This window comes from Castor canadensis, chromosome 1 (genome assembly GCF_047511655.1).
Source record: "Castor canadensis chromosome 1, mCasCan1.hap1v2, whole genome shotgun sequence".
NCBI classification, from domain to species: Eukaryota; Metazoa; Chordata; class Mammalia; order Rodentia; family Castoridae; genus Castor; species Castor canadensis.
In genome coordinates this window covers 146,765,693-146,778,203 of record NC_133386.1, presented here as the reverse complement: position 1 = coordinate 146,778,203, position 12,511 = coordinate 146,765,693, and the positions used below count along the sequence as shown (strand labels likewise).

The 12,511-nt window shown below is 35.2% G+C and overlaps 1 protein-coding gene across 1 annotated transcript; it reads right to left on the bottom strand.

Moving 5' to 3' along the window:
- Nucleotides 1-724: 724 nt before the first annotated feature.
- Nucleotides 725-1,672, bottom strand: LOC109701875 (olfactory receptor 5P76). Its single transcript, XM_020187323.1, has one exon. The coding sequence runs from the start codon at nucleotides 1,670-1,672 to the stop codon at nucleotides 725-727; it is 948 nt and encodes a 315-aa protein (XP_020042912.1).
- Nucleotides 1,673-12,511: the final 10,839 nt, after the last annotated feature.

The following is a 12,511-nucleotide window of genomic DNA, read 5'->3' as shown; positions in this document are numbered from 1 at the left end:
TGGAGGTTTTGATCCATGATGAATTGGTTCTATTGTTCAGGATCTGCAGTGGCCCATCATGGAACGAACATGAATGGGTGATGGTGAAAACCATTCACCTCATGCTCAGTAAGCAAAAGAAAAAGAAGGGCTGGGATGCAACTTTTAATGCCATGCCTCAATGAACTAAAGATCCCCCATTAGCATCAAACTGTCAATATTTTTACCACCTCCCAATATCACCATTCTAGGACTTAGCCTTAACAAACACATGGATCTTTGGGAACACTTACAATTCAAACTATACCAAGATGTAATCACCCTGAGATATGGCAGAGAACAACTATTGAAAAATATGATTATAACCTTTAAAGGATTTTCAGCAAATTTTGTTTCATGTAAATCAATTTATGTTCTTAATTATAAATTCAACTTAGTTTTATTAAACATCATTCACTATGAGCCCCTTATTTACCATTTTATGTAAAAAATACAATCCCTATATTTACTGAAAAACACCACATTAGCCAATAACATATCAACAAAAATATTTCATCCGCAGACACTCAATTCCCTCTTACTGTTATACCTAAGAGATGTTATTGCTGTAACAAATCCTACAAAATAACATACTTTATTGTTCAATTTCAACAGTTATAGTTAAACTTTAGAGACTCAATTTCTCTTTTTAATATATCTATAGGTTATTATTACTATAAAAAATCCTAAAAAAATAACCGAACACTCAGTAAGAAAATATTTTCCTACCAAGCTGTCTCTTCAAAGCCTCCTTAATCTCATTATTCCTGAGACTATAGACAAGGGGATTCAACATGGGAATCGCCACCATGTAGAACACAGATACCACCTTATTCTGGTCAGTGGAGTAGCTGGACTTGGGCATCACATAAATGAATGTAATGGTCCCATAGAACAGAGTGACTGCAGTGAGGTGGGAGGTGCAGGTGGAGAAAGCCTTGTGCCGGCCCTCAGTGGAATGCATCTTCAGAATGGTGATGAGAATGTAGATGTAGGAAATGGCAATGACAATCACTGTAATTACAATGATGGAGCCAGCAGAAAATGAGGGGATAATAGCAGGAACACTCACATCAGAACAAGAGAGTCCAACTAAAGGAGTGAAATCACAGAAAAAGTGATTGACTCTGTTTGGTCCACAGAAGAGTAAAGAAAAGAATGAAAGGGTAAAGGAGGAAGCATTAAGAAAACCACCTGTGTAAGCTACTACAAGTAACTGGACACAGACTTGTGTGGACATTTTGGTTGAATACAGCAGTGGGTTGCAGATGGCCACAAAACGATCATATGCCATGGCAGCCAGAAGGAAGCACTCAATTGTCCCAAAGAAAACAGCTGAACCAAGCTGGATGGCACAGCCAAGGTAAGAAATTATATTTCTTTCCACCAGGAAGTTAATAAGCATATTTGGTGTAACAGAAGATGAATAACCTATATCAGCAAAAGCTAAATGGCTAAGAAAAAAATACATGGGATGGTGGAGCTGAGAAGAGACTCTGATAAGAATGATTGTGCTGAGATTGCCAGATATGGTGACCAGGTAGATGCACAGGATGACCATGAAGAGGATGACTTGAAGGACTGGATCATCTGTTAAACCCAATAAAATGAACTCTGTCACTTCAGTGTGGTTCCCATCCACCATGGAATCCATCAGAGAATGTAGCTGCTGCCAAAACAAACCTGTGATGAAAGCATTTCATGAAAAAATTTGTAATTATGATGGATTCATTTATTAACATATACGGAATATCACCATAAATAAAGGTATTCAAGTACACATATGCAATGGATGTATCTGTAATTTTATTATTGACCAGAAAAATTCTTTTCTATAGTATCTTTTCTTCTTTATATTGGATTTTTCCAAAAATGTACATTAAGTGGCTTTAAATTAAAAATAATTCAAGGCAGATGAGAATAACAAAAATGAATGCCAAATATACTGGGAAAAAACAAACATAGGAATTTGTAAGAGGGATTTGGATAGTAGCCAATATTTATTTATATGCTAATTGATAAGCATAAAGCCAAAATTTATATACACATACAAATGTATATGCATATATTATTTTGCATAGAACTATATTAATCATTTATATTATTTTCTAAACTAATAAATGAATTAGAACAATTCAAAAGACATTATGTGACCAGCAAGTGGTAAAGTCAGAAATATGAATCCAAGGAGGTATGATTGCCCACTCCTTTAGTGCCTATGCGATAATAAAATTGAATAATAATGCAATGAGTGGATAACAGATTCTTTTTTTTTTCATTTTTCTTTTATTATTCATATGTGCATACAAGGCTTGGGTCATTTCTCCCCCCTGCCCCCACCCCCTCCCTTACCACCCACTCCACCCCCTCCCGCTCCCCCCCTCAATACCCAGCAGAAGCTATTTTGCCCTTATCTCTAATTTTGTTGCAGAGAGAGTATAAGCAATAATAGGAAGGAACAAGGGGTTTTGCTGGTTGAGATAAGGATAGCTATACAGGGCATTGACTCACATTGATTTCTGTGCGTGGGTGTTACCTTCTAGGTTAATTCTTTTTGATCTAACCTTTTCTCTAGTTCCTGGTCCCCTTTTCCTATTGGCCTCAGTTGCTTTAAGGTATCTGCTTTAGTTTCTCTGCATTAAGGGCAACAAATGCTAGCTAGTTTTTTAGGTGTCTTACCTATCCTCACCCCTCCCTTGTGTGCTCTCGCTTTTATCATGTGCTCATAGTCCAATCCCCTTGTTGTGTTTGCCCTTGATCTAATGTCCACATATGAGGGAGAACATACGATTTTTGGTCTTTTGGGCCAGGCTAACCTCACTCAGAATGATGTTCTCCAATTCCATCCATTTACCAGCGAATGATAACATTTCGTTCTTCTTCATGGCTGCATAAAATTCCATTGTGTACAGATACCACATTTTCTTAATCCATTCGTCAGTGCTGGGGCATCTTGGCTGTTTCCATAACTTGGCTATTGTGAATAGTGCTGCAATAAACATGGATGTGCAGGTACCTCTGGAGTAACAGTCTTTTGGGTATATCCCCAAGAGTGGTATTGCTGGATCAAATGGTAGATAGATGTCCAGCTTTTTAAGTAGCCTCCAAATTTTTTTCCAGAGTGGTTGTACTAGTCTACATTCCCACCAACAGTGTAAGAGGGTTCCTTTTTCCTCGCATCCTCGCCAACACCTGTTGTTGGTGGTGTTGCTGATGATGGCTATTCTAACAGGGGTGAGGTGGAATCTTAGTGTGGTTTTAATTTGCATTTCCTTTATTGCTAGAGATGGTGAGCATTTTTTCATGTGTTTTCTGGCCATTTGAATTTCTTCTTTTGAGAAAGTTCTCTTTAGTTCACATGCCCATTTCTTTATTGGTTCATTAGTTTTGGGAGAATTTAGTTTTTTAAGTTCCCTGTATATTCTGGTTATCAGTCCTTTGTCTGATGTATAATTGGCAAATATTTTCTCCCACTCTGTGGGTGTTCTCTTCAGTTTAGAGACCATTTCTTTTTATGTACAGAAGCTTTTTAGTTTTATGAGGTCCCATTTATCTATGCTATCTCTTAGTTGCTGTGCTGCTGAGGTTTTGTTGAGAAAGTTCTTACCTATACCTACTAACTCCAGAGTATTTCCTACTCTTTCTTGGGATAACAGATTCTTATAAGAATTTTGACAGGTGATGTGCAAAACAGTCACCTAGGTGTTTTACACTTTAAGATATCTATCAGTTAAATGTGAATCGTTTTTCAAAAAGAAGAAATAAAATTGTTCCTCATAGTATAACCAGAGAGGAATCCTAAATTAGGTTTATAAATGAGGTTACCTACTGTAAACATGTTGGGTATTTTTTATATATTTGAAATAGACAATATTTCTTTATCAAATAGTTTGAAATAGCAATGTAATCACCATAAAAAAGCATGATTAATAATGAGTACATAATTAATGTAGGTTCACTCAAGTAAATCAAATTATTTCCTGCTGTAATAATCATTTCCAGTTAGTATTTTGTAGCATGAAATAATGTTATTTTCAACATAATATATATCTGCATAAAGTATAGACTAAAAACTTAAGAAGTTTCAATGAGCTAGTGGCTAGGATGATCTTCATCCCCAAATTTTCTGAATATAAATACCAAGCTTTATCTAAAGCTTGCATGACATCTAAAGCATTCAGATGCATAAACAAAGTAATTTTGGTATTTTTTTTACATTTTTACATGTTTAAATCTTCACTTTAAATCTTGAAGTATAGACAATTGCCCAAAGCAATTCAAAGCTTGCATTTTGGTGGAGTGCCAAAATTAAGTTGTGCTGAAATGCCGTATGAATTTTTATCATATGGGTGGGTGAACAAGAAATCTTGGTAACTTGAATTATGACTGTTTACTCACATGAAGCTGATGGTGGAAAGAGAGTAAGTCTGCAAAACTGATTCAGTACCTACTTTCACATTATGACTTACGAGTATAGATACTTTTGAGTGGAAAGTTTTCTCAAATTGGTAATTAAAATCTATGAGTCAAATTCATTTACAAAAGGTGAAGTCTTACCTCTTTAAATGAGAACTGATGCATCTTTCAGTAGCAATGTAAATCATAGTGATTATATAGCTATTTTTTAAAGTTTTGTTCTCCTTTGGGGATAAATCTCTGAAGATGCTAGAGATTCAAATGTAAATTCAAAATAATCATGGAGCATCATTAGATTCTTTAGTAGATATTGAGCAATTCAACTTGCACAGAAAAAAACAATTCTCAGGTGGTCAATTTATTTTTGTTTCTATCTTGGTGCTTATGCTTAGATATATAATCTTTTAAATATTACCAGATAGTATAATACAATAAAGTATCTCCAAGACAAATATTATTTCCATGTTTACTTTGACATTTATGATGAAGACGTTGTATTAAACTTCAATTATGAAATGCTAACTTTAGCTTTAACCATTCAATAGGTGTTTATTGCTAAGTATTTTGTACTGTTGTCTGTGACATGTATCACTAAATACTGGATGGGAAAGATGAACATGAGGTACAGCTTCATGTAAAGCTGAATTTTAAAAAATGAGGAGTTTGGAGAGAGGTGTATTATCATATCAGAATTAGGAAGATATTTAGATGACTTCCAGAAGCAAAACAATATTGAAGTGTTTCCTCTTCAGTAGTGTCTTATGGTGTGGGTGGATGGTAGAAGAATACCAGAATCTTCAGCTCAAAGATACAGTCTTAGCCTTGTTCTCTTGCTAATTCTTATTTTAGAGTTTGCTGTCCAAAACACTGTAGCCCCACTTTTGAGGGAAGGCTTTACAAGCCCTGTAATAATTACAACCAAAATTCCTTCAGAGCTCACTCTATGCCAACAATTATGTAATCCTCAGCAATTTTATGAGATAGGTACTTCTATTATCCTCATTTTACAGAAGAGAGAGCTGAGACTGAAGAGTTCAAACAATTTGTGTTGAGAGATTCCAATTCCTACTGGAAGTATAAAATTTATGGACACATTAAGTCTTTGTTTCAATACTCCACTCCTTCTCTGAAGCTTTGGACCTTCTGGGAAGGCATCAGCCAGCTGCTCAGTCCTCCCAGATGTGGAGGCAGTTAAGGTCTCTGCAGACAACCTCAAATAATGGAGACTGGAATTCAATGCATACACATTATTCTCTGAACTTTCACATGGACAATTCTGGAAGGCCATCTCTGAGCTTCTCATATGTACCAGTAGAATTGAGTGCTGTTGCTCCAGCAGTAACCTTGTTTATGCATTCAGAAAGATGGGCTTTGAGGGGAGAATGGGAATCTCCTACTTGCAGGAATGGGTAAAGAGAATCTAAAATGGCAAAAACCTGGTTTAACATAAAAAATTATTCTTTTGAATTCATTTAAATTATATAAACCTCACGAAATAAAGCTACGATATTGCTTTTTGGTGTCTTCATATAAACAGATGTAAGAAACCTAACAACAACATCATAAATGTAGTATGAGGAGAATAAATATATAAGGTCTCAAGATTTTTACATTTCCTATAAATTATTACATTACGAACTCTAGGTAAAGTGAAATTTTAGGGACATATATTATAATACTGACAGCGATCATTTAAAAAGTAATGTAAAAATGTGTGCCTAAAATACCAATGGAAAAATTAGAACAGAATTCAAAACATTCAATCAATCCAAAAGAAGGCAAGAAATGGGAGGAGAAAAGACAAAAACTTGATAAGGACCCCCAATGTTATTCGTAAAAATAAATATCACATAACTTCCATCTTTGGGGATAAGATAAGGAGGCTCCCCATATCACCACTTTTATGCAATGTTTTAATGGAGTTCCACGTATTGGACTTAGGTAATAAAAAGTAATGTAAAAGTAATAAAAATGAAACAGGAAGAAGTAAAGCTCTCCATTTGTAGATAGCTATTCATGCAGTAATTCTGTGAAATCTGCAAAACAAAGTACTTTAGCAAGATGGCAGAATAAAAGTATAAATTATACCAAGCAATTTTGTTTTATATGCTATATAAAACAAAAAAAAATTTGTTTTGTATGCTATGCTATTTTGTTTTTTAACTATGAAAACAGAAAAACTATTTAAAAAATTCCCCAAACATATTTATTAATAAATTTATGAATATTTATGCAAAATCCCTGCAAAAACTTAAAGATAAATTAAAGGGAAAGAGATTATACCATGTTCATGAACTGGGAAATCCAATATCATTAAAGTGCCAATTCTGCAAAACTGGATGTATAGATCCAATGTACTGTGAATCAAAATTTTGCAAGGACTTTTTACTTTAATTAGCAAGGTAATTCTGTGTGTATATATACAAACTAACCAGAATTAGCAAGATCAATGTTAGAAAACAAATAGCAAAGTCAGGGGATTTGCAATGATGACTTCAAGGATTACCATAAATCTAAAGAAATCAATATCATATAATATTGGCAAAATCATAGACATGGAGATCAATGGAACAGAAATGACAGTGATATATATATATACATATCCACATATCCACATATCTATCTATCTTTATACACATATATATTGGTCCATGGATTTTGGACAAATGTTTAAAAAAATTCAATAGGGAAAGAGTTTTCAGTATATATTACTTGAAAGATTTTATATCCGTGTGGAAAATGTGAAGAGCAATCCTTAAATCTTACCAAATACAAAATTTACTCCAAATGTGTGATAGATACAAATTCAAAAGATAAAACTAAAAGATTCCAAGAGCTAAATTATGCAAAAATCTTAAGGCAAACAAAAAAAATTTTAGATAGGACCTAGAAGCACAAACCATAAAGAAAATAAAAAGATAATTTTAGTTTCATCAAAATTTATAACTTTGAAGTTTGCACTTCAAACAATTAAAAAAGAAACTGAAAATAAAAAAGGTTTACATGTACATAAGAATGAACTCCTGCGTATAATGTATGAAGTACTCTTAGCACTGAATAATAAGAGGACCATTGCTGGAACACGAGGCATTTAATGTAATTTCTCAGTAAATGAGTTAATAGATGAAGTAACCAATTCGCTGGGTCTTTTTTTGTAGAAATACGGTTAAAAGCATTATTTTTTTTTTCCATTTTTCTTTTATTATTCATATGTGCATACAAGGCTTGGTTTATTTCTCCCCCCTGCCCCCACCCCCTCCCTTACCACCCACTCCACCCCCTCCCGCTCCCCCCCTCAATACCCAGCAGAAACTATTTTGCCCTTATCTCTAATTTTGTTGTAGAGAGAGTATAAGCAATAATAGGAAGGAACAAGGGGTTTTGCTGGTTGAGATAAGGATAGCTATACAGGGCATTGACTCACATTGATTTCCTGTGCGTGGGTGTTACCTTCTAGGTTAATTCTTTTTAATCTAACCTTTTCTCCAGTTCCTGGTCCCCTTTTCCTATTGGCCTCAGTTGCTTTAAGGTATTCAATTATGAAGAAATATGTAAAAGCATTATTTTTAAATGTAACCTGAACATATTTCTTCATAATTGAAGGAAAGGTTAAAAGTATTCTTAGATACATTTCCTAGCAGGAAATGATAATGCTATTGTTATTACTTTTCCTGTAGATGACTGACATTGCACTTGGAAAAGTAGAAGATGAAGGTAATAGCAAACAGATGGACAGGTAATTTGGAATAGAAAGACACAGATCTGAAGCAACAAGCAGACCACTCTATCTTTGTCACACTGTATCACAGATCTCCATAGAAAAGCAATGACATAAACTCAAACCTCACAAACTTTCCTCTATATAAGGCCACAAGAAAAAAGTTACCAATGTCTATTAATGAGAGCCAATTAGCAAGAAACAGAAATCCTAGCACCACAAGAAACAAGTGCAATGTGGCCCACAGACAGCATTTCAGGTCTGTGTTACTACACAACTGGCAATGATGTGTAAGGGTTTTAATTCCTCAGAGAGAAGGAATCTGAGCCACCTATCAAAACGTGATGTTTATTCTTGTTTGTTTTAAAATTTTGAGTCAAGTATAATTACCTCTGTATTCTTTGGCATTGTATGTTCTGACAAGTTCTCCAAAAGCAGAGCCTTTATAATACTCACACAATTGATTTAGTGGACAGGAGGATGTGAGAGAACAAGGCATAGAAGGACACCAGGTGAAGATGTGGGGTCATCTGAAGTGCAACTTCAGTGTCAGCCCACAAGGAACACTGGAACATGAATGGTACCTCATAGTGGTGTGAACCTTGCAGCAACAGGGTATTTTTGTTATTATTTTTAAATCACTGTCTCATTTTGCAGGTGGTCACGGGTCACACTAAGTATAACAACATACACTCCCAGATTTTTCTAGTCACTTAACTTCCTTTTAGTCAAAAGTAGTTGTCAATAAAGTATGGCTGTGAATCTGGTAGTCAGTTCTCAAGGAAACTTGAGGATGTGTCTCTGCTCCTTTTGAGAGAGAATCAAGAGAGGCATAAAAATACCTATGAAGATTCAAAACTTCTGTCATTTTTATGTACAGCTCTCTAGACTCCTGTACTATGTCTGTTATTATGGAGGTTCTGGTTCCTGGTGGAAGCATCTAATAGATGTCATTCTTACTGACTGTGCTTTCTGTCTCTGTTATTTATAGCATGAAATCAAAGAGGATTGATGGATGACGTGTGTATAGCCAGACTTTTCAGCACTGTAATAAATCCCTGAAATCAACAACTTAAAAGAGAAAATATTTATTTTAGTTCACTCTTTCACAAATTTCAGTCCATGCTTGGCTGACTCAATCCTGTGGGCCTAAGGCAAGGCTGAATATCATGGCAGGGAACATAAGATTCAAGAAGGTGGAATAGAGGCACTCCTTACTCTCCTGCTCCACCAAGAGACAGAAGCAAAACATTGTGGAGCTGCATTTTGAGATTAGAACAGCACTGGCATTCAACAGTAAAGAGTCATTGTGACCGTTAGCAGCTGGGTAAGGCAGGCACCCTTAGGGGCAAACTCCTACATTGCCACACATTCAAAGTATCCTTTCCTTTAGTTTCAGCTAGAGGTTTTTGGGAAAAAGAAGCTAAATATGCCCAGAAGTATTCCTATCCATCATCTTTATTTCATGGAGTTTTGAGAAGTTTTTGTTGCCTTACTTGTTTGTTCTCTATTCATAAATTCAATTAAGTAGGAATGAGGAAAACATTTATACATGTATTCACATTGTTAATTGACATGATTTTTAAAATCTATTTGGAGAACCATCACTTATCTTCAGTATATGCCAAAATAAAATAAATGCTAACTCTATCAAAGAGTGTGTGGGGTATGAAATAGTAAATTCATGTAAATAATATTTATGGGAGGATTTCTGAAGAATATGGAGCTCCATTTTTTCCCTTGAACACTAATCTTAGTTTTAAAAAAAACTACATTCATTAGGCTTAGGCTGTGAGAAAGAACACATTTAAAACAAATATCTTGTCTGCACATCTTTTAATCTTATCACAATAAAATGGGTTGGGAATCCAGAAGAGATGACTAATACATCCAGGGAAGTTTGGGGGAAGTTTCCCAGTGCAAGTGATATTTGAACAGTCTTTCCAAAACAAATATTTCACAGGCAGAAAAAGACAGAAAGGACATTGCAAGTAAGAGATAGCATGTGAAAAGTAGAAGAGGCAGGAAAGGACACAGTGTATTTGGGAAACAGTGGTATATTTCTCATGTACGGGAGGTTAATAGGAGGAAGTGACAATGGGCAGGTGAGACTTCGAGTGTATGCTAGAGCACTTGTAAATAGGATTGCACTGAGAAAATGTCACATTTCTCTGGGAATTTTTCATTGATTTTCCCAAAATATTTAAACATTATGTTTGTTTTAAATAACTAAGATGATTAAATTATTTTAATCATTCAATGCTGAATGTCAAGGTACAATTAGATTTTAAAAAGCATTTGAAAATTATGGAGTCATGGAATTCAATGGGGCTGGGCAGCCGTGGCTCACAATTGTAATTCTAGCTACTTGGGAAGCAGAGATCAGTAGGATCGTCATTCAAGACCAGCCCAGGCAAATAGTTCGCAGGACCCCTAACTCAAAAATACCAAACACACAAAAAAGGGCTGGCAGAGTGGCTTAGGTGGCAGATCACTTACTTAGTAAGAGGCCCTGAGTTCAATACCAAAAAAAAAATGCAATGAGTAAGAACAATTTCAAGCATATTTTTCCTCTTCCATACAGATCCTGATTGCAGAAGAGAGAGATAAAGAACACTGTGAGTAGAATCCAAGAATATATTTGGGCCCAGTCTATGGTGTTTATATAGCCTCGCATACTAGAATCATTCTCCTCAACACTTAGACTCCTGATCTTGACTTCAGCAAGGTGCATTTACTTTCTTTTTTCAGGCTCTTTCCTTGAGTTGTCTTATACTTGCTTGGGTGCCCAGGTGACATCAGTGCAGAAGAAACTCTTTACAGTCATTCCAAAGTCTTGACATCAAGCACATACACATCCTCCAGGAGGATGAGGAATCACACCACAGTGAGCACATTTCTTCTGTGGGAGTTTTCCAGTTTTCCAGAGTTGCCAAATCTACTTTGTGTGATTTTCTTCTCCCACGTGACCATCCTGGTCACAAATGTGTCTATAATGGTGGCCATCAAGCTGAGTCACAACCTTCACACCCCCATGTACTATTTCCACTTTGGCCTGTCCTCTTCAGAAACCTGCACCACTATGGTAATCCTCCCCCGCATGTTAGTGGATCTGCTGCTGAGAGTAAGACCATTTCTCTTCCTGAGTGTGCCACACAGATGTTTTTCTTCTTTGGGTTAGAAGGCAACACTGTTCCATCTTGTCTGCCATGTCCTATGACCGTTACTCTGCCATCCACAGCCCACTGCATTATCCAGTGTTGATGACAAAGAAGATCTGCTTTCTGCTCATGACTACCTCTTGTGTGATTGGGTTCTTTGTATATTTGTGCATTGTCATCATAGTATTCAACTTGTCTTTTTGTAACTCCAATACCATTCAGAACTTTATTTCAGTTAACCTTAGATTTAATAAGCTAATAAGTTATTTGAATCAAAAAGAATACTTAAATTTGTGTTATAAATTCAAAGTCAAATGTTTTTATTGTGTGGTGGTAGTAAATATTCTACTGTGTGAAACAGCAGCAAGCATAATAAATTCAACATATTTTTGCTATTTGTTAAATATCTATTATATATTCCTTCTTCAAAAATCTGAAAGTGGACAAAACCAGAGAACAAATATTTTCCATATCAAACATATTTGACTTGGAAATTCACAGTTCCCAGCCTTCAACATATATGCAACTTTCTTTCATAATCTAATAATTTTCTACAATTCAATGTCAATATTATTCCACTGCTAACTATTAGCTTTACTGATTTACACAAAGGGAAATTGGTTTAAGAGGAATTCAGTAATTCATATTCTTAGGCAGAAAATGAGATCTGAACAGTGATTTTTTTTCTTTGTAAAGTGAATTATTACATAGAATCTCCTAATGCTAACACACAACTAAACACTAGCCATGAAACACATTCTGGGATTTAAGAGCTATAAGTGTAGTCCAAATCCTCTGACAAAATCACTTCATTCCATTACCTTTCAAAATTCTAGTACATACCTGAGATTCTCCTTGAATGTTCCATTCAATTTATTGGAATGCTTTTTTGTTTATTTGTAGGCCAGGCTGACCTTGAATTTACAATCCTCCTGCCTCAGTTTCCCAAGTGTTGGGGTTATAGGTGTACAGCCACAACACCTGGCTCCTATTGGAATGCTATTTTAAAATATGGCATAAAAAACAAAATGCAAAAGAAAAAAAGTTAAATCACACTTCAAGCAATTACCAGTAGCAACAATAAAAGTGCAACTCTTTTAGCCATGGCACAAAACACATATAAAATCTGAGGCTATTTTTCAATTATTATTTGAGTGTTTTCAACGTAGAACAAAATTATTAAAACCTTATTGATGTA

Coding starts and splice junctions, on each gene's coding strand:
- LOC109701875 (XM_020187323.1), bottom strand. CDS start 1,672: ATGGATTCCATGGTGGATGGGAACCACACTGAAGTGACAGAGTTCATT.